This window comes from Halichoeres trimaculatus, unplaced genomic scaffold (assembly GCF_033239565.1).
Source record: "Halichoeres trimaculatus isolate MK-OKI-2021-1 unplaced genomic scaffold, fHalTri1.1 fHalTri1_scaffold_14, whole genome shotgun sequence".
In the NCBI taxonomy this organism is placed as follows: domain Eukaryota; kingdom Metazoa; phylum Chordata; class Actinopteri; order Labriformes; family Labridae; genus Halichoeres; species Halichoeres trimaculatus.
Window position 1 is genome coordinate 12,691,349 of NW_027437192.1, and position 23,443 is coordinate 12,714,791.

At 40.1% G+C, this 23,443-nt stretch overlaps 1 protein-coding gene across 1 annotated transcript; it reads right to left on the bottom strand.

Moving 5' to 3' along the window:
• Positions 1-329: 329 nt before the first annotated feature.
• LOC141803322 (brevican core protein-like) lies at positions 330-22,519 on the bottom strand. The gene is made up of 14 exons (XM_074687285.1): positions 22,248-22,519; positions 12,523-12,602; positions 11,998-12,381; positions 11,731-11,905; positions 11,476-11,603; positions 10,455-10,748; positions 9,432-10,295; positions 6,050-7,642; positions 3,065-3,172; positions 2,784-2,942; positions 2,599-2,681; positions 1,470-1,614; positions 1,193-1,375; positions 330-1,105 (listed from the first exon to the last, which is right to left on the bottom strand). Exons 1-14 carry the CDS (start codon positions 22,265-22,267, stop codon positions 984-986), a joined length of 4,338 nt encoding a protein of 1,445 aa, XP_074543386.1. The 5' UTR covers positions 22,268-22,519; the 3' UTR covers positions 330-983.
• Positions 22,520-23,443: the final 924 nt, after the last annotated feature.

The following is a 23,443-nucleotide window of genomic DNA, read 5'->3' on the forward strand; positions in this document are numbered from 1 at the left end:
TATAAGTTCCATAAATTAATCATCCAAATCCATCACCATGCTGATGACACCCAGCTCTACCAGTCAACCCAACCTACCTTCCCCTTCTAGCTCACTTCCCTCTCTGTTTGCTTGAAGTAAATCAAATCCTGGTTCTGCAACTTTCTCGAATTCAGAATCGATACAACTAAGGCTCCTCTCATTGGCACCAAACCCACTTTGGCAAAATCTGACATTTTTGCATTACCACTAATAATTAATTTTCTCCCTTCACTCATGTTAAGGATTTTGGTGTCATCCTTGATAGCACACAAACATGAAATAATGAGTAGAGACGGTGCTTGGGGTAAGATAAGAGAACAATTTATTCTTTGCTCTGTTCTACAAAACTTTATTACAACATAAAGCTGATGAACAAAACTGTGTCTGTTGGAAATAAAAGGTGTCTCAGTGAAATATGTGGGCAGCAATCACAGGTGTAAAAACTCATGTACATGAACAGTAACTATTGGCTTTTTGTTGGGTTAGACATTGTGCTTTGGAGTCTGTTGAGTCTTTGAAAAAGAAGGGACTCTAATCCTATATCACAAACAAACAAAAACTGATGGATAGAAAAGTTATTGAAAACATTAGCACCATTTTTTTCAAAGGGAGCAGATTTGGAACTGACATAAAGATGACTTCACATATTTAATGCATTTCTTTGTATTGACAAGGAGTAACTTTAGCCTCTTTTGTAAGACTGATAGACACTACATTAAAGTCAAGACGTCAACACACCGGAACAATCTAAGGAACATCAAAACTCAGGAACTTTAAACTCCCACAAAAGAAAGAAAAACCTATCAGTGCTCTCATGCTTTTTCAGTTTGTTGGTCTGTGCACCTTGTGGTTTATTTTTTTTATGTTTGAGTGTTCATTGGTAAAAGCATTTATCCTTGTCACCTTCTCCAGTTACAACAGCTGAATTTAAGAAAGGAAGACAAAGGAAACATGGCTAACATTTAGAACCTGATGTCCCAGTACTGTGGTGCCTCTTTGACAGCTTCACGCTGGTCTTCAACTGCTGCGAAGTCGCTGCTCGGCTGAGACGTGACCTCTGGGTACTCAGTGTGACCTCTGGCCTCTAAACAGTCAATAAAAGGCATTATTCAAGATAAACTTCATTATAGATATATTTGATATAAAGGACAAGTGAAGGACTTTATCTCACCTGGAGTGCAGAGTATTTGTGGCCTCTCCCACATGCCTGAAGACAGACACCTGATCACAGGATTTAACCTCTGCTGGAAGCCCTCGGTGCAGTGATAGCGCACCACTGCATTTGTCTCATATCTCTGACGGACTTTTCCAAATAAGGAGGTGTTTCGGACCTTTGGTGGTGGACCACATGAGGCTGTTGGGAATAAATGTATATTTCAGCTCAACTGAAAGAAATTGGTGATAAAATGTGTGATAAAAAGGTGTTAAAAGTGTTTGTAATTACTCACAGGTGCCTTTCTTGCAGGTGTATGCAAGGTGATAGTTGCATGGTACATCACTCCAGCGTCCTTCATCGTGCCACACCATCACTACACAGTCTTCACCAGACAGAAAATAACTATCTGGCTGCCCTCTGTACCAATTCTCATACAGCTGAATGAGAGAAAAGAAGATTTGGAATTTTTATTTCTTTATTTTTTAAAGTGGTAAGATGTGTTTTAAAATATGGTAGACATGTATAGTGACCCCAAAGTCCACTACAACAAAAAAGGAAACTCAAAAAAGGAAAAAGAAGACAAAAAAAAAAAAAAGAAAATGTTGTTATTGTTTTGTTTTGCACTTCAGGGCCACTGTAAAATGCTTTCAATTGATAAGTCTGTGCTGCAGGAAATATTAACAAGTAATGCAACACATCAGCAAAAAGCCTTTGAAGGCTACCAAGACTAAACGACTGACAAAATACTTCCATTGGATAAAAATATGTACTAATAAATATGCAATAAAAACTGTCAATGAGGACACATATCAAATACAACCCTACATGTCTGTATTGCTGGACTTTGAGGAGCTAAAAGTATTTTAATTTGATTTTTGTGGCCTACAAGGATAGCTAGCAGCTAGTTAGCTTAGCCTAGCAGCAGGCTGGAAAACTCAGGGAAGGCCTGGTGTAGCATTTGCCAAGGTAAGAGAAAAGCTCTTAAAAAAAAAAAAATCTTACTGCCCAAACATTTATTTTTCCCATTCTTCTTCTTAAATTCAACTGATTAGAAAATAATTACAAAGGAAATAAAGATATGAAGGTTGGTTTCTAATGTGGTTCAAGCTCAGGGAACAGGTAGCCTTCAAAAACTGAATACAGTCTTCATAGGGCCTCATTTAATTGGTCTAAATCTTTTCAGAATTTTTGTCTTTGAACTATTTTTGTGGAGCCATTAATTTCTAAAAATAATTTTGAGGTGTAAAATAAGTTCAGTTTCCTCTTCCCCAAGTTTTCAGTTTTGTCTGAATCAGGCTATAAACGTGTTTGGACTTAAGCTTGTTTTATTTATTGATTAGAATTTTTATTTTTTCCCAGCAGTCTCCTTCGATCTTTTTTTTTTCTCTAATAGATAAGTCATTGTTTTTAATTTTCCTCACCAGTGGGTTTCCATCAGACCAGCGGAAATCATCTTCAATGGTTTTATCATTCAAACCAGTCCACTGGTATTCTTTGTAGTTACCTGGTTTAGAGAAAAGGTGTGATTTCATTCATCAGTGTTTATCAAGAACCAGTGAACATTTAATTCATTCAAAGAGGACAAATCATGGTGGTCTGAACCCACTGTTGATGTAACTCTGTTCCTCTGGGGTCATGATGGACACCAGGTGAGCTCCCAGCATGCGACAATGCTGCTCCGCCACCTCCCAGCTCAGACGCTGGCCGAAGTGTCGGTAACAGAAACCGTGGAACTTATCCCAGCCTGGTTCACACTGCTCCAAATCTGTCAAAAGAACAAACAATAAACAACAGGAAAAGGAGACAGGCATGACACGGGCCTTTACATCACCCAATACACAATCTGCTGTCCAAACTGTTTGATAGACATGAAAATAGAGAGCTCACCAGTCTGACAGAAATTTCCTCCATATGTTGGCAAACAGAGACACTTTATTTGTCCACTTCGCTCTGTGCAGGTTCCTCCGTTGAGACAGGGGTTTCCCACGCAGATATCTGGAAAAAAAAAGACCAGCTCAGAATATTCTCCTACTAAAAACATATAAAACGGAACAATCACGTGTGCAGCCTGTAGTGACTCAGGTGTGTTAGTGTTTATTCAGAAAGTTACTTTATTGCTTATTGTCTATGTGAACTAAAACTGCAGAAAACCCTGCTTGTTTACCCACCTTCAAAAACACAGTACTAATCATTAAACATTACAGAATACATATTGAGATAATGAAACTGCAGTTTGTATATCGACCAGTAGAGGGCAGTAGAGGACCTCTTCTGTCTTCTTGTCCTTTTTTTTTTTTTTTTTAACCATATCTCTGGTCTTGCTCGTTGTCTTCTTTTCTTCTTCTCTTGATAAAAATGAAGTTTTTAAGCCCACTTTTGATGTCAAATGCAGTTACTCAGAAAACCTGGATGGTATTATATTTGAAATACTTCTACACTCTGCATCAATCAGTCTGATTCACAGAGATTTGGTGATATTTTTTGAAGTTCCCCCTTTTTTATTACATCACTAAAAACTTGGAAAGCTGTTTCCAAGAGTTATACTTAGACACTCAAAAACACTACCAATAAAATTTCAAATAAAATGCAAGTTATAAAGCAAGAACTTGATATTGCCTCTATGACTTCTTTTCATGATATCTCTGGGCTGTCAGGTGAAATGTTAGAATTTCTTAGTAAGCCCTTGGGTTGATTGTCTAGCTCAATTTTAACAACAACAACAACAAAAAAATAGACATATGAGACAAGAAACAAAGCTAGATTAGTTCAGTTTATCGATCTGAAACACAAAACTGTACAAATGTTGCAAGATTATCATTGAAACAACAGAACATGACTTGAGTATGAAACATTTATGACCCCAGAGGTGACATTTAAAAAGTTATTTTTAAATGTTTCCACTCACAGCAGATCGACACTGAACAATGTTTGTGCTTATAAACATAAAAACACTCTGTGCTTCGGTCTAAAAGTGCAACAGAAGTCGTGAATTATGAGAACTGTTCCTACACTTAATAATCTAACAGCTGTAGATTGATATAGCAGTTAGTTATGACCAAGGAACCTGATTGGATAAGAGGCTTTTTGTGAGCGATGATATGAAGTACAACAGCACTGAGACAGCCAGGTCTTCTTAATACTGTTGATTAACATTACAGCAGGAGGTATTTCTCTATGTTAATCTATCACATATGATATGATCATACTCCACTGGCAGCCAAGATCCGAAGTGACTTACAAAGCAGCTGGTCTGAGATAGCGTTAGGACACAGTCCTCTGACAGAGTTGAGGGTCTAGCTGGGTTGGTGAGAGTAAATTAAAAATGAAAACATAAATCATCTGTTTTAGCCTTTTGCTTTTATCTGCTGCTTTTCTGCTGTATAAAGAAAATATCATACCTCAGGTTGTGCTGTTGTGCTAAATATCATAATGCTCTAATTTTACCTGTGACCAAATCATAGCAATGTTGACACCCAGTACATCAGCAGCTCTCTTGCCTAATATTGCTGCCTGTTACAGTGATTAATTCATCACACCAAGAGAGCTTCTCTATTTAAGTTAAAGAGGGGGTATTATGCTCATTTTTAGACTTCATAATGGCCTTCTGAAATCTCTGCAGTGGCTTTATGTGATTTACAGCTCAATATAAACTTCACTTATCTCATGTCTTTAAATATGAAACCCCTTGTTTCACCCACTGTCTGAAAACTTCACTTCAACTCAGCCCCTGATGTATTTCAGAACTAAGCAATCTAGAAGACTCATTCACTGTTGCCATGTAACAAAGTTTAGTTTCTTGATAAAATGACAAATTTGGTCTTTCGAGGAGATTTACTTACTGGGGATTTCAAAATTTAGGCAAATCCAGTGTTGTGACCAGAGTCACAAAGAGGTGGAAAAACTTCCAGTAGTTCCACAAACTTTCCAGAGGAAATTATTTTATTAAACCTTGCTTTACTTTGTGTGGTCCTCAGGGGGTACCTCTAATAGTCTTTTGCTGTGGTCATCATGCACAGTGCTTGGAGGGAGTGTGGCTTTAATAGCTCTGCAGTCAGCACATTACTGCTATGTGGTCAAGGAACAGCATAAATATTCAAATGAATTTGCATCAAATCTGGTGGTTTTAGCCAAATTTATGCTAAATGCTAAATTTTATTCCCTCATTATAAATTACCAGTTTATTCCCATAAATCAAAAGTTTCCAAATTTGAAAATTCACAGAATTCCTCAGCCCTAGTTGTGACACGTTTCTATCACATGCTAAAATTTTGCCCATGTTCAGTACTGACATCCAGCCGAATGTTTGTCTTTAAGATGTGAGAAAAGCACAATAGCCCCTCTTTAACCTACTTTTAGATTTCTTCAAAGGACACCGTGAAGGAAATCTTTTTTTACTTGTTAGATTCATAAATGTGTGAATGACAAACAGAATCCATTTCTGATACTGATAAAAGGCTTACCAAACCACTCTTCACAGAAAATGTCAAATAATCACTGAAACACTCATTCATAAGCATACCACTATATTACAGTACTTCACAGAAGTCAATCTTTGGATGAGGGAAAAATATCATGCACAACAAAAGTGGGCTGTAGACAAACGTCATGTGGGAGCTGTCCCAGTGTGAGTATCTCGAAGGGGAGGTGGAGTCACAAGGAGAGAAGTGAGGAAGGTGAAGCGGGAGGAGTCAGAGGGGTGAGTGGGCTTTCGGAGACAACAAACGTGGGAAGTTGTTTGAAAAGGAGGGGAGGTGTTTTATAGAAAATGGAGCAGAGGCAGGTTGGGGCAGAGGACAGACCAGGGGTTTTAGTGAATTGTCACGTCAAGTAGCAGGAGGACGGTTAGGCTGATGAAAGTGGCTTTAACATTACCTGAAGCTTTCCCCGTGCCGCCTACAGCTGCCCTCTCATTGGGCAAAATAAGCAGAGTGGGTGGCTGGGTGAGACTAAACTCAACATCCACCAGACCTTGATCCACAGGTGGCATGAAGGCTGTCACCATCGGGGGCTCGGTTGTCTTGTGGGATACTCTCGGCCTTGAAGTGGTCGGGCTCCAGGTGCGTCTGGACCAGTGTGTGGTGGTCTTGATGGAGGCGGTAGTTGCCTTGGTAGACGCAGAAGTTGCTTTTGTGCTTGAGGACAAATCTTGAGTTGTTGAGGAAGTTTTTCTGTACTCAAGATCATTCAGAGACTCTTGAGGTCCAAGCGTAGTGGTCAGCAGGGCCCAGTTAGATGTTTGCATATCGAGAGGAATGACAGTAATGTCCTCTCCAACAGTTGGGGTAATGCTAGCATCTTCTTCAAGAGTCAGGGTAACATTAGCTTTTTCTTCAACTCCAGGGGCAATGCTAGTTTCTTCCTCAAGCAACAGGTCGATGTCAGCCTCTTCTTCAAGAGTCAGGGTTTCGTTCGCCTCTTTTTCAAGAGCTGGGACAACATTAGCTTCACTTTCAATGTTTGTGGCATTGCTAGCATCTCTTTCAAGAGCTGGAACAACTGTATCTTCTTCTTCCAAGAGTTTGGTAATGTTAGCTTCTTCTTCAACTGATTCTACTGCAATAGATTCTTCTTCTTCCTTAGGGGAAAGAGTTGGTAACATGTCAGCTTCTTCATTAACTGTTTTTACAAAGTTGACCTCTGTAGGACTTGAGGTAACATTAGCTCCTTCACCAAAAAGCAGAGTAACGTTAGCTTCATCATCAAAGTTTGTAGTAACCATAGCTTCTCCTTCAACAGTTGGGGCAGGGTTAGCTTCTTCTTCCAAAACAACAGTTGCAGCAGATTCACTTTCTTCTTCAAGGGTTGTAGAAATGTTAGTTTTATTCACTGAGGTGATGTTGGATTCTTTATCTGTTTGGGTAACGTTAGCTTCTTTGTCCAAATGATCAAAGATTTCAGCTCTCTCTTCAACGGTTGGGGAAACTTTAACTTCCTGTCCAAGATTTGGAGTAACTTCATCATCCTCTGTAAGAACTGCAGTAATCGTACCAGGTTCGTGCCCACTTGCCTCTTCATACCCAGTGGTTGCTGTATCCAAATACCCTCTGTAACCTGATGTCTGATACTGGATGCTGGTGGGATCTACGAGAAGCTGAGATGTGTTTGAGTTTTCTGGAGATTCAGTAGTAGCAAAACTCACTCCAGAGAGGAGCATTTCTTCTGATTTCGTTGGGTGGAGAGGTTTTTCTTCACTTTCCAAAGTGACTGTGTCTTCAATTTCTAAGCTTGTACTTCCCTCCTGTTTAGAATTGGACTCCCAGAGCTGTGATACTGTGGAAAAGATGTCCAAGTTTAATTTGTCTGAATGGCGTGACCAGGATGTGACAGTCATATCAGGAGGTACGGTAGTTGACTCTGAGGAAGTGTTGCTGGTGGAAACAGGACTTGTTTGGTTATAGGAAGAGCTGGATGTGGTCGACTCTGACGTGGAGTTCATGCTGACTGCTTCAATGTCCATGTCTCTTTCTGAAAAAGAAATTGAATTATCTTTTCAGAATCAGAGTATTTTTTAGCATATGAAAATGAAAACGAGGATAGCAGCTTGTCTGTTTCTGAAATCAGGTCACAAAATTTGTTTCACAGCTAAGAGCACAGTCACACTGGCCACCTGTGACATACTCAAGCACAATTTTTGGCTTATGTTAAGTTGTTTTGGTCCGACACAGCCCTCTAACACCCCCACCATCGTTTAAAATGATTATCAAGAGGAGAGGAGAGGTCGCAGCGATTATACTTCATGGACAATACAGTACATCATAGATTATAAATCATGTCCTCGTTGCAGGTGCTTGTGCATGAGCACCGTGCACCTTCGTTCACACTGGTCAAACGAACTGGATTTTAAGGTGGAAGCGTGCCTGGGCACAGTAAAGGTGGTCTGTGTGACTGCGCTCTAGATCTAAACAGTGTTAAAGGTCCCATACTATGCAAAAATCCCTTTATTAAGTTTTTTAATGAAATTTGTGGGTCTTTGGCTTTCCTCCCAGCCCACAAAATTTGATATTTAATGACTAAACCTGTACTTAGTAGTGCTTGTGAATATAAAAACCTGACCTAAAATGAGCTGTTTGGATTTTGGGGATTTGCCGCCATCAGCAATTCCCTTTTTGACCAATCAGGAGCAAGTCTGACCTGATTGGTCCACCGGAGCAGATAACCCCCCACCCTCCTCCCCGCCCACTCCCCTCCCCACTGCTGGAGAGAATGCCAAAGTTGAAGAGCCATCACTGCTTTGTTTTTGGCAGTAAACAGCCACATAGTTCCATGCACAAGCTTCCCATCTTGGAAGAAGACAAGACTAAGTGGCTAGAGTTCATTAATCAAAGAAATGTTCCAGCTACACTCAGTAAAACTGTGCATGTGTGTGCTAGTCACTTCACAGCCGACTGCTTTTCCAACTTTGGACAGTACAACAGAGGGCTAGCTAATAGACTGGTCCTGAATCGAGGCGCATTACCAAACGTCCGCCAACAAACCTCGGACCCTGGAAATGTGAGTATTTTAAATGCTGTGTGCTGTGGAGCAGATGTAGGAGCTTTTCCTCAGTGTCCCCCCTGTCTCTGTGTTAGTTTCAGGATGCTAACTTTAGCTGCAGTTAGCCTGTTGTTTTAGCCTGTAATGTTACGGTAAACGAGCTTCGCTGTTTTCTAAACACTTTGCACTCGGAGCTCGGTAGTCATGGTCACGTGGTGCCGCTCTCAGTGACGTGGAGAGCGGGGCGGTATCAGCGGTGGCTCATTTACATATAAAGACCACGCCCACTAAATCAGACCGTTCTGAACAGAGGGGCTATGAGAGCCAGGAAATAATGGTGCTGTGCTTGATTTATTGACTTTTTGGACCAAAACATGTTACTACCATTTCATGAAGACATCAATGATCCTTATTAAACTGCAGAAAAGGAGCAGAATATGGGACCTTTAAAGCTCCTGTAAGGACTTTTCTGTTTGTGTCAATAGCACCAACAAGTTGCAAACTGGCATTCTTGTACATGTGTAAGTGGTGCTTTTTGACATAAAAAACTGTTCTAGGGGGCACTGTTGATCTACCAGTTCAAGCACATGCCCAATTTACAGATACTACAGTCTTGATTGCAAAAATCACTGTTTTAACCCCGGCCTTGACTATTTGCAGCTGTCTTTCCCTCTCTATGCTCCCCACATTTCCTGACTCTCTTCAACCAGCAAAAAATGCCCCAAAATAGGCAGATATTGATTTATATTGATAGTGATTTTTGTTTTTTTACATTCCATACCTTGAGAAGTATCTCCAGACCCATCCAGATTAGCCCACACGAAGCTCAAGTCTTGGCTGGATGATTTTGTAGTTTGTGCTGCTTGTGTAACAAATTCTTCCTCGCCTCTTGAGGCCTGAGTTGAAAAAGATATCTGCATCGGATCCTCTACAGCTGCTCCCTCCACCTCCACCTGAACCATGGGGTCAAGGGTCATAAGAGTCACTTGCCATTGGCTCTCCTCTTCAGTGCGATTACTGTCGGGGTCACTGTAGTTGGTGTCTGATCTGCCTAAATCCAGGAGGGTATCATGTGCTACTTGGGAATCAGATGGCTGTGTGCTCTCTCCTTCATCTGTATCTGATACTGTCTGGGTTTGTGTGAGGGGCTCAGATGACAACCCAGGAAGCCCTGTAGTGTTTTCAGGCTGGCTGAAGGTAAAGTTCAGGTTGTCCTGAGACTCAGTCTCATTGTAAACATGAATTAGTGATGAAGTGTTTTGTGATGATTCGTAGATTTCTGTTGTGCTGGTTGTACTGTTCATTGGTGCTGTGGGATGTTGGGAGTCAAAGCTCATCTCTGTAGGAGATAAAGTTTCATCAAATCCCTGAAGGAGGTCCACTGTAGATGTAGTGTTGAAGGGAGACTCGGTTGTTTCTGATAAAACTGTTGGGTGTGTGCCAATGAGGTTTTCCTCGGTGGAAGAGCTGGAGGTGAAGGGGGAAGATTCAAGCACACCTTGTGCTTTCAGTTCCACCTGCTCGGCATGTTGGTCCAGTTTGAGCTCTTGAGCGGTCTCCATCAGAATAACAACATCCTGTCCAATGTCCTCAGACTCTGTGGCCACATAGTCCCTGGGAGAGTCTGTGCGTGCATTTCTAGTATCTGTGGAAGGCAGATGAGAGGTTAATGAAGTTGTTATCAAAATCAGAATGTCAACTTTTGCTTTAAAAGTTCATGAAGAGAGAAGGCAAAGCAAGGATAAACTGGTTAACTTTCTGCTGTGTTAAAAAGTCCCAACAAGTTTGCACGTTGAGAACTCACCTCTGAAACAGTAAACATCGTACAGACTGGATGGTTCAGGGAAGCCAGTTTGGTTGATGAAGCGATACACGGTTTTAACGCCTGGCTGAGGCCCTCCACAGCGCTCCCTGGGGTTGATGATGGGATAGCGTACACTGCCATCAGCCAGCCAACCAGGGCTGCATCGGTCCAAACCTTCACTCCACGCAGAGTAGAGCTGTGCTGTTGTAGCCAGCTCTGCTCCCGCTGCTCTGCAGTATGACTGAGCTTCATCAAACGACAGCTGCTGTGGCACTGGGTCATGAAACACCTCCCCTGTAAGCGCATACGGGTTTAAGGTTTAGTTCTTAGACTGGGAAACAGACCAGGAACATTTTGGCTTAAAGAGGGGCTATCAGATTTTTCTTCAGGCTTCATACTGTTCTCCTGGTACTCCTGTTAGAAGTTTTACATCTCAAATAAAATCTTTATTTTTCTTACACCAGTGTTGCGAAAAACACTTTGTTTTAGCTGCTGTTTCTTTAAGGCTCCCCGTTCTACAAACCACCTCCCCTCTGATTGGCCAGCTCTTTTTAGGCCTGTGGGGAGCAGAGCAATGGGCAGGACTTGGTGTTTGAGGCCCCGCAATATCTGATGTTCCAGTCAAGAGATCCTTATGCAGTGACCGCATCATTTCAGCGAGTTTCATGAAGATCTTGTGGAAATCTTGTGCTGTTCTTGGAACAATTACTTCTAGCAGTTTACACACTGGATTTCTACAACTTATAAAAATTTGTAGCTGTTTCAAAAGCAGCATATTTAGTATGGACATACAGAATTGTTACTTTATACCCAGCTTTAAATATGGGAACTCATAATACCCCCTCTTTAACACAGATACCAGAGCGGAGTGAGTACATTTTTCAACTGATAAATGTAAAAAAAAAACTTTAAAGTAAGACAGGCCAATTGAATAGTTTAGACTAAAAATCGTAAATAAGTCATTAATGGACCAGAAGTTTCAACAAACACTAGTGATAGAAATTGGTATCATGGCTTGTACCCTCGGTATCTTCAACGTAACAGTAAACATCATATAGATCGTCTGGATTCATTGTGCCGTAGTTTCTCACTCCTGGTTGGCCATCCATGTCTCCATAGCAACCCTCACGGGGAACTTGGATTGGGTACCTGCAAAAAACATAATCTTATTGTTATATGGAAGGTATATAGACCACTTCAGGCTTTTTCCCGACTGACAGCACCATGCAGCTTTAAGTTAGAGCTGGAACAAGCAGATAAAGAAATCAACTGTCACCTGACAGACTGATCTGCCAGCCAGCCTGCATCACACTGCTCATAGCCGTCGTAATAAGCTGCCAACAGCTGGTCAGGAGTGGCGATTTGGGCCCCAATGGCCTCACAAGCCCTCTGAGCCTGGGGGAAGGAAAATGCATAGCGGCCCAAAGCGTCTCTGTAGTGGAATACAGCGCCTAAAAACACAAAGGTGAATAAAACATATAAGTAGGCATTCATGGTAAAGTTGTATTTTTTTTTTTTACAATGAATCTTCTTTACTTGTTACCTATGACTTGAAGTTGTACGAGGTCACTGGCATCCTCCAGGCCTTGTTGCACCTCGCAGCGATAGTGACCCGAATCACTGGAGCGTAAATCTCCGAGCCACAGAGACAGATCATCAGGCGAGGTCGTGTAGTTGAGCCAGGCGGCGCGGTCTCTGTAAGCCTCATTCACCTTTATCCTTTGACCCCGTGCCACCAGGATCTGGGTCTCCACCCCGCCAGACACCACCGTCCACTTGACTCGTGGAGTCACCGGAGAGGATGAGGAGGAGGAGGTGGTGGGTGTGGAGGACAGAGTCACCAGGCAGGGGATGGAGATGGAGCTGCCCAGTGGGGCTGAAAATGGGCCTGAGTGGGGGATGTTCACCTGGAGCTGCTGAGCATCGTCTGCAGAAAATGAGGAACCCAGAGCGTGAAGAGCACAGTGTGAATTCGCTGACGTTACTGAATCATGGCTGTACTTAAAACACCTTTGTCCTCTTAGCTCTTAACTGAATGTGACTGAAGAGCGAGAAAATATCGACGTACCAAATGTAGATGGAGTCTGGGTGGGGAAGGCCAGGGTGAGACGACAGACTGCTAGAAGAAGTGGAAGTATTTGGATGTGTCTGTGGAGATTAAGAGGAAAACCATTTAGAAAAAATGAGATTAATGAAGCTTGAATGTGAAAGTAAGAGCTCAGGCTGTTTCTCCTTCATGGAGTTTTCAGTTTCCACCATTTTAACCTTTTAACGGCAGGGTGATGTTTGTTACTGGACGTCGTGTTTTGAGTTAGTTCAGCATCAAATCACACACTCCTCTGATTTCACCAACTGGTTTAGGATCTTGTAAAAAGTGACGACTTGCACACCTACAGAAGAGGATAAGAGCCAGGGAAATTTTTTTTTTTTTTTCTACAAAGACTAGGCCAGTATTTTTTTTCCTGTTAAGACAGCGAAAATTCTGGAGAATTTTAAGTTTAAAGTCGAAATTCAAACTTTCCTTTCACAAAATTCTGAGATGTAAGTAATAATTTAGACTTTTATGCCTTAAAAGTTCTGAGACTAAAGTAAAAAGTTTGATTTTTCTTTCCTCAAAAAGAAAGTTTTCTGCCCTGCTGTTCATCTGTTTCAGCAAAAAGAAAATATGCTTCTTAAATTTGAAGCTGACTGAAAAATACTGTGGGAGGGCGCAGATGGCCTAGCGGTCTAGGTTGCACCCCATGAGGTTCACCCTTAGGTAGGTGGCCCAGGTCCAGTCTGTGGCCTGTTTCCTGCATGTCTCTCCCCACTCTTGCCCCTTTTCCCACCCTGTCCACTGTCCGTTCCTGTCTCATTAAAGGCATAAAAGCCCCCAAAAATGGTTTATCAAAATAAATAAATAGATAAAAAAAATAGTAATATTTCAAATTTCTAAACTTTCTGTTCAGAATTCACTCTTGCCGCAAGAGACTGTTATTTTAAGGCCACGTTTACACGGAGACTTCCGCAAAGATTCTTCCTTTGAGTTTCCAAAAGCCACCCAAGTTTACATGAGGACGGCGTGAAAACGATCTGCGTTCATTCGACTCCAAGAGGACAAGTCACAACGATGTAGTGGCCATGCCAGGCCAGTAGTTGGTGATGTGGATACATGTGTGTGCATATGCAACCCGGAAATCATCCATCGTTGTTGTGGTTGTTCTTTCTTTTTCTGCCATTCAATTGTGTGAGATGGTTGACAATCAAACCTTGAGGCACATTACTGCCACCAACTGGATCAGAATGGCTTAACTGGAAGTTGCAGCTGCGCGCGCAACCTTCACCTGAAACTGTGAGTGGGTATGCGGTGACATCAGAGTTTCACCCTGAAACACTCTGCTCTGTGTTTATACAAGGCTGGATGGAGGAGCGTTCCTAAAACACTTCACTCTGGAGAGTGTTTTCAAAAGTTTCCGTTTTTGGACAAAACGCAACTAAATGTTATCGAATTTGACCGTTTTTGGTGCCGTGTAAACACGGCGTAAGTGTTGGCGCCATACTTATGCACAAAAAGATTAGGCCTGTAGGTCAAAGCAGCTGGCCTGGCTGATTTCTCAGTTGCTGGGGGCGCTGTGGAGCATGTAGCAGCACAAAAACACTTCAGGTGTAAAGGCCGCGTTTACACGACGCCAAAAACTGACAAATCCGATAACATTTTGTTGCATTTTGGCCTTGCGTTTAGATGAGACCTTCTCAAGGTATGGAATATAAAAGAACAAAAATCACCATCAATATAAATCAATATAAATCAATATCTGCCTTGCGTTTTGTCCAAAAATTGAAACTTTTGAAAACGCTTTCCAGAGTGGAGAGTTTTCTAAACGCTTGGATAAAACGGTAAATGTGGCCAAAGATTCACACGGGGCTGAATTTTTTGGCTAGGTGCATTGTGTTTGTGCATAACTCAAGCTCACTCAATTTAGGGTTTAATTCCCAAAAGAAGATGTCTTTCGTTTCAAGAGGGCCTCCTCGGGCTTGGGCTGAATAAAATGCAAGACTTGATTTTACAAGCCCTGTCCTTCCTCTCCTCTTCTGTACTCTTTTGTGTTACTTTCAATACAAAATCCATCCACTGTGGTCACAAATTTTCTCATGAATCGCTGCGATATAAACGTGGGATGGGCAGATGTTACAATGTTTTATTTAGTTCTTAGGTATCTAAGCATTTGATAAGCTCCACAGAACTTCAAAACTTAAAATACTTCCAAAATGTGCACCGAGAAAGAAATTAATCCATGTAGGCTTCCACTCACAATAAAACAGAAAAAAAGGAAAAAAAAAAAAAAAGGAAAAGATTTCAGATTTGAGGGTTATCTTAGGAGAAGAAAGACACGCCTTGTAAAAAAAGAGCAAACAAGTTCAACCAAAACATGCCTGTGGGAGAAGATATTATTAGGGCCAGATAAGAGTCTACAGGCATGGTAGCAGATTTGTCACAGTGATGCTCAGAGATTAAAGCTAACCATCTTATATTAGTATGCAAACAAATGCTAATTAATTAACTGAGTGTAACACAAATGCCTGAGCCAACTTTAAGGTCACTGTGTCTTATAGGTTTTGAGACATGAAGGAAACTAAAGCTGGAAAATAAAGTTTTAGGAATTCTTCCTCTGGGAACCGTGAGTGTCTTAACAATTTGTCACCGTAACCCAAACAGGAGGTATTGAGGTGTTTCCGCCTGAAGCAAGAGGTGTTTTATATTCAGACTTAAGTCGCTGATAAATTTGCTTGCAAGAGATGTTTTATTCTTTAGAGCGTTTGACAGAAACAATAATCTTTGATCAGCAGGAAAAAAGGATGGAAAATGAGCCAAAACTAGTTTACAAGTCTAGTTTTCTGATGTCAAAAAGCATCTTAAAATAGATCAAATACATATTTTGAGTAAGTGTCTGTCAAAAACAATCCTCAGCATTAAGGAAATGCAGCAACATTTACAGCTCAACACTACAGAGAGTGAAAAGAAGTATGTAAAACACCACACACGAGCCCCATGAGACACTGAATAACCCATCTCACAGCTCGACAGTGAAGCATAAAAGAGCAGCTTCTCGGGTTTTCAGAGGGAAGCAGGGAGCGCAGACTCCTGACCACAAAACCATTCATCACCTCCGGGAGCTAATGACACAGCGTCTCAGCCCCGCGGCGTCCTGCCAGCTCCCCGTCACCAGCCAGGCCCTGTCATTAACCCAGCAGGCATGGCAGCGCTCGCAGTGACCTCACACAACCTCCTGATGAAGCTGCAAATGTTCATTCATTATTGAGGAGCAGCGCCTCAGATCCTGATTACTTTTCAGGGCTGATGAAGTGAATTTGAGAGTCAGGAAAGCTTTTAATACATATTAAGTTTATAGATTCAAAGAAATCTGCAACAATTAATGTTCAATCTTAGAGTGTTACAAAAAAACTTAGTCATTACATTGACTTTATAAATCCGTGAAAACTTTTTTTTTCTCTTTTATTGTACTAAAGGCACAACTACAACAATCTATGCTGTTTTAAGATGATTTAAATTTAAATTTATTTTTTATTTTTCATTTATTTATTTTTGTGTTGAAGTTGTATTAAAATTCACTTTTTTAGAGGTTTTACATTTTTAATGATTGTTGACTGAATATTTCTGCATTTTTCAGAAAAATTTGAAGAACCAATGGTGGGTTTGGGAAATTGTAAGGGGTATTTATATATATATATATATATATATATATATATATATATATATATATATATATATATATATATATATATATATATATATATATATATATATATATATATATATATAATTTCAAGATATTTATAATCAATTATTCCAGAATTATGTGTGTTAAAAAAATCTTAAACTGAAGATGAGAGTCACGTAAAGCACAATAACATGACTGTCTTACTTTTATAGCATCATTTAATGAAATTTATCATTATTTTTATGTATGAATCAATAATAGAAATGAGAAGAAGCTTCATGTTTGAACGGGTTGAGATAAAACCACAGTACTTTAACTGGGTTTTTATAACAATGTCAAAAATTTGGTTTATATAAGATATCTATATGATACTCAACTTGTGCTAGGGCTGCAGATTAAATAAATCATGATGTAATATTTTCTTCTGAAATAAAGTTCAGTGAGTCGTGTCAAATTGAAGCTTGAAATTACTACATGAGTAACACTTCTTGTTGCCACCACAGAGTCACAAAGGGAAGACTCAGTCCATGGTTTGTTTGCGTGTTGCTGAGGGCTCTGACACAACAAACCTCCTACAATAAAGCCTCTGAATGACTCTCTTGATAAACTAATATTGAAAAGAGAAAAGAAACAGAGCTGAAGACAGAGGAGGAACTGTGTGTGAAGGTTTCTGAGTTGAGGTGAAATTTTGAAGACGCTGACACATGCTCCTATAAATGGAGTTACTCACACCCAAAGTGGCAAAGAATCTTGAATGTAAAGTAAAAAAAAATGGTCGGACGCAGAAATGATCCTGGAGTCAACCCAGCAAGCTCTGCACTTCTATGTCAGACACACGAATGAGTCGGCACAAATGCAGCTCACTAACTTGTGTCAAATTGGAAAAGGCCTTCTTTGACAGCAGAATAAAACTGCTGTCTGTTTCCCTGCCAGCTGGGCAAACTCCACTCAGGCTGCTATCACTATTAGTATTCTTGACAAGAAAACGCCTCACAGAAAGCGAGCAGTGGGCCAGGAGGACAGCTGCACACTGTGCTTTCACTTCATACCAACTCCCTTCACAAAAGGCCTCCAGGGAAAATTAAAGGACAGGGCACTGGCACACTTGCTTTGCTTTTTCTTTTCCCTTTGCTCTGGTTCTTTTCAGGGCTGGAAGGAGGAAGTTTTCTTACCAAGAAAGAATCGTTCTGGAGCATTCCTTGTACAAAAAGAGCAGTGCTGAGACACTGAGCACTGTTTAAAATGTAGTGGGAGTGATGTGACTTTGTGTGTTTCGATTGATGACAAGGGAGAAAGTCCTGTTTGCAGCTCATTAGTGGACTTTTTAAGAGCTAGTTTTTACTGCTTCAGTGTCACCAGGCCCTCTGCAACAGTTCTGTTCTCTTAATACGTGTAACAAGGAGGACAAGTGAAGATAAAAATCAATGCTACCCACTGCATTAACAAGTCTATGAACTGCAGCCAACGCATTTTCCACAAGCAAGACTAATCCAGTCTCCTCCTGCTGGAGCACAGCACGAGGCCTCAGACGAACATCTTACTCATCAAGCTTGAAAAATCAGGAGAACTGGACTTTAATGATTTAATTTTTAAAGTAAAGTAAACATGTTGCTGATCCTGCGATTCCTGTCTGTGCTGATCACTTCATCGTGTTATGCTGCAGTTCTCTGCAACAAGGTCAATTCAGGCAAACCTGGTCTACCCCAAAACTCCTGATTTTCGATGGCCAGATGCAGGGACTGTGGTTAGACTGATGTAAGCTTTTTGTTCAGCTTGACTATTAATTTGATAACATACAGATGGGTTTTTCTATAATTCTATTAACTTGCATCTAAGTCCAGGAGAGCTGTAGCCTCCTTCCAACGCACTTCATGGTTGGATAGCGAGCCACCTTGGTGAACCACTTGTTCCTCATAGCCTTAGGCCATGTCCACATGTAGCAGGGTATCTGGGAAACTGCATATTTTTATACTTTACTTTATATTTTCGTCCACACAAACAGCTTTACGTCACTACAAATGATGTTTTCTGAAAACTCCAACCGAAGTGAAAATTTTGGAAAGATCCAGTTTCATGGTTTCGAGTAGATGTAAATGGGGTTTTCAGTTCTCAAATGTCACAGCTGAATGAATTACGTAGGCTCACTCTGATTGGCTGGCACAGGTTTCACGTCTGTACACTGCCAAACATGGGTTTGGCATGCCTCGAGCCACACTTATAGGCAGATTTGCCTGCTGTGAGGACTAAAGTATTTTAAAAAACGAATGAAGGGGAGATATTGGTTTTTGAAAATGCCCAGCTATGTGCGGACATAGCCGAAGGTTAATCATGACTGGTCTCTCTCTTGTAAAGCCATCTGTGCAAAACATAAATAAATAATAAATAAATAAATAAATATAGATTTAATAAAGAATCAAAAGTAGGGAACATTTTTTTGGGTTGATAATTTTTTGAATGACTTGAACATCTTGTTTCTTCAGACTTCAATCATCCAGTCCACCAAACAAAACTCAATGGCAGAACAAACTGTTTGGAATTGGCGGAGAAAATTCAGCAAATTTTTCATGGGCAAAACCCAAATACTCTGCTCTGCTGCTCATCACACACAAGCATGTTCCTTATAAATGTGGCTCCATTTAAAGTAGAATAAACAGGCTTAACACTGTAAGATTTGTTGCTAAGAAGAATTGTTTGAACAAAGAAATGATGCACCAAACGCAATTTCCATTCATTTTTGTTCTAAGTTTAAATCATCTGTCTTCAACCTAAGTTAAGTAACTTTCAGACCATTTAGTCAGCAGATTTTAAAAGATCTTAGAAAATTATGACACTGGTACACTTTACCCGATATATGTGTGCGATGAATGAATGTGTGTGTTGAATAAATGTTGAATCCTGAAGAGGCTGGTCCCCATAAGAGGTGAAGCCCTAGCTTCCTGACAAACACCTAGCATGAGTTTGTCAGTCAAATCAGCTCAGCCCCCAAATAGGCCCAATGATAACTGTTAGCTGAAATAAAATCAAAATGAAAAAAATTAAATTTAAAAAATTAACCATGTAGAGAGTGTAGGAGTGAAGATTTACATGACACATGATTAGGTTTGTTCCATTTCCTCGACTTTTAAGTTCAGCCTCAAGTGGACACTCAAGGAACTGCAAGTTTGTTTGTTTTTTTGTTGTGGGTTTCTTTTTTATCCTCTGGGTTCATTTTCCTCCTTGTGTAATTTTGAAGATAGCTAAAATTGAATGAAGGTAAATTTTAAATGGTGATTAGATGTCTCAAAAGCATACCATGTTTGTCTATGTTTTGTGCTCTGACATTTTAAGTACTGTTATAATAAATGTTGTCTAGTTATAGTAACTGTTGTCTTTTAATGTACTTGCTCCACTATCTTAGTCTCTTTTTCTTAGAGACTTATTTTTCATATTGTTGTGTTAAGAGGAGTGTTTCAGTCTGACCTTGGTAATGCATTACAAATTCATATTCATATTGAATAATCTTATTTCAATTCATATTCTCATGAAGAAGCTAGAAAAAACACTGTGGCTTGGAGAAGCTGCAGTGTTTTAGAGGTGGGGTACTCAGACAGATCAATGAGAAAGTGGAAATGCCCATCATGGCAAAGTTACAACACACAAAGCGCGTATTCTCAGTGCAAAAATATAGTCGGGCTTAACAAGGATCCACTTTTTGTTGCTTTCATTACTGACTTCTGTGTGAAAAACACTACAGATCAGCTCTCACAGATTCTTCTATGCAGATGACATTCTTCTCGTTTCCTAAAACCAAAATAGGCGCCATCAAACGTAACAGCTTCCCACAGTGAGTGAGCCGACTTCCTGTTCTGAGAAAGCTCTTATCAAAACCTAAATTTGTACAAATTACTCCCATGAACCAAACACCACCAGTCTATCTCACAGCAAAATGACCCATTTGGAAAAGCCACCCACCAAAAGAGATACCAGCCAGGACCACCAAAGATCCTGGGAATGAGTCAAAGTCTGTTCCAAACAAATCCCAGATCTCAGACCTGACTCAGAAAGTCTGTGGCCCAGCCACAGCCCATGCACACAAGCCTGTTCTAAACCTGCAGGGACACTTTGTAGTGAATTTCTCTGTGCTGCCACGGGAAAACAAAGAGACGATTTATTCATCTATTCCTGGATTCTGACTGTGCTCAGGTGTGCCCTGCTTCCTCAGACTCATCACTTTCACATCTCAAGGAAAAGAGGCCTGGCAGTCTACTGCTTTTTGTTTCAGTGATGATAAAACCACGACTTAAGAAAGAGACTGTTTTCATTTCAAGACCTCTTCAATCTGTGGCTAAAATAGTCCTAAATTATTGAACTTACTGAAAATCTGCTTTATTGTTTAAGCAAATCCAGCTGCTTGACCTACATATCTGTAGATGTCATTGTGTTAATAGATTTTTTTTAACAATCCCATTATTATCAATTTAATAATCAAAATCAAAGAAGGTTTTCTTTTCAATTGACCATAAATTTCAAATAATTGAATTACTTAAATTATGACGTGGCTCTGCTCCTAGAATACTTTGCTGCAAGTAATATTTTTCAAACCAAACCCCTTAACTTCAACAACTTGGTCTTTCTGAGGGGAAGATACATTTGTACAGCAAAAATTATCTTTAGGGATACTTAAGTAAATCATCTCATATCATATTATACCAAATTATTCCCCTTTATACTGTGTCATATCTTACTGTATCATATTGTACTGTGCAGTATCTTTCTGTATTTTAGTGCCATACTGTATTGAATCTTTTCATGTCTTATTGTGTCATATTGTATTGTATCAAACATTATGGTTTGTATTACATCACATTTTATCATACTGTACCATTTCATATTGTATATCATATCATATCATATCATATCATATCCACTGCATCATACTGTATCATATCTCATTTTATTGTATGAAATGAGAATTTACTGTTAAGTGTTGTATCTTATTTTGTGTGCCATATCATATCAGTGTTTCATGTTGTCATATTATACTGTGCTTTACTTTATTGCATCATTATTCTATTAAGTCATGTTTTATTGTTTCATTCAAGCTTCCAAAACTCTGTTTTAACAGGTATATTGGCCATGTAACTTTGCATCATAAAGCATGTCAGTACGAGAAAAAAAAAAGAATCTGAAATAGAAAATGTTTAGAGGCTATTTAGACATCAAGTCCCAACCTAATAGCTGAGGATATAACAAAAACACCAAAACCAAACATAGAAATACAGCTTATTATCAAGAAGCTATTATGTTAGGGTAGAAGAAATAACGTTTTTTCGTTTTTTTTTTTTTTTTTTTTTTTTTTTTTTTTAAATGCTTGGACTCAATTGACCCAATAATCATTACAGTGCTTTGAGTTGGACTCGCTCCACTAGCTAATATCAAAGCTACTGGACCATCAAATTAAAGTGTAGCCTCTCCCAGATCCTCTCTCTACCTGTCCATTAATGTCATCTATCTGAGCCCTCAGGTCAAAAAAGGGGCATAGCATACACTTAAACCAAAAAGCAGCAACCTGAGTGCCCTGCTGGGCACAGAAACAAAGTCTAAGAGCTTCACTCCAGCCTGAAGTTAGCACAAGAAAAAATAAAATAATAAGTGAATAATAAGTGAATAAATAAATATGGAAAAAGAAGCTCAGCAGCTTTGAGAGATAAAATTGTTGCGTTTTTCTTTTCTTAAAATGTTAAAGCTGTAATATCTTGGTAACATACTTCCCAGTCATGTCACTGTAATGAGCCTTGCTGATGACAAACCAGCTGCATGTTACACTGAAACACCATGGGAGGTCTCGTGCAGAGAGAAATCAAAAAGAAAGCTTGAAGCTAAGTCGAAAAAGTTATACTTAGCTAAGTGCGTCAGCTGCTAAAAATATCATTATCAGGGTACAAACTAAACCACCAGCCACAATTTCAGGACTTCTGATTAGGACACCAACTTCTAACTTTGCAATTAAGTAGTAATTACGGTAATTTTCTTAAATTGCACGATAACTTAAAATCCAAAATTACTTCAACGTGAAAAGACGCTATGGACCTACCGGGCTCCTGTGAGCAGCATCTTCAGCTGATGCAGGGTGTCCTGACTTCTTTGGAGTATTTTCCGTCAGCTGCTCTCTGCTTGCTGCAGTGCGTCTGTCCTGTCAGGGGGGAAAGCGGGTCTGGATGCTCTGCGCAGGTATGAGGGAGCTGGTTACTGCTGTCCGACACACTCGCAGGCTCCGAGAGAAAGGAGGGAGTTCAGAGAAAGTGATGCCACATATAAAAAAAAAATCCTGAACTGCCCACTTTTTTCAGGCAACAATCGGGATGGAGATGGCGCATGCCTGTCAGAGGGGAACAGGGAGGGATGTCATCTAAAATAAGCGATGTTATAGGCTTTGAACACTCAGGAGATGACCTATATGTGTTTATCTGCAGGGAAACGACTAATGCACAGAGCGTCATTTGGATGAAGTAGGTTGAGTCAGTTGGTGCTGCTGCTGCTGCAGGTAATATTGCAGCACAGTCACCTATGGTGGGTAAGCAGGAGGGTGGGAGGGCTGACAGTCCTCTAACTCTGTTAAGTGGACTTTTGATCTTCTGAAGTCACCTTGTTTGACCCTTTTTGTATCACCAACACAGGGTAATGAACTGTCTGCTGCATCCTGGAGCTCAGCTCAGATATTTTCAATGTGTATGTGACGTAGGAACAATAACCTTAATGATGTAAGCAGTGCCAGACGCAAAGTCCTTAACAGGAAAACATGTCCTTTCGAACAACATCACCAATTTATTACCAATACAAAAGAAACTGCAGGATTTGTTTTCTGAGCCTCTTAAATAACTGGTTTTGGTAGATAGAAATCATCTCCATGGCTTCATTTACATGCCCAAAGGCTGCAAAAGTGAGCTGAGAGCTTTGACCAAACAAAAACACATTATTTTGTACCATCATTTGTCTTGTGCAAGGTGCATTCCTCAGAACAACAGTCTATATGGATTTTAACTGCTCATTAAAGAGTAGTTTCATGTTGTTGCAGGCTGTGGTAATCTATTGATGAGGTGGAATAACCCTCAGTTACATCAAGGAGGCGAAGTTTGGCATACAGACAAGGCAAGGCATATGAGTAAGTCAGATGGCAAGGCATATGAAGAATGAGGATAGGTAGTATGGTGGCCAGTAGGAGTCAGATGATTTGCAATAAAAAAAAGCTTTGCACAAGCAAAAACACAACCACACCAACAAAAAATATGA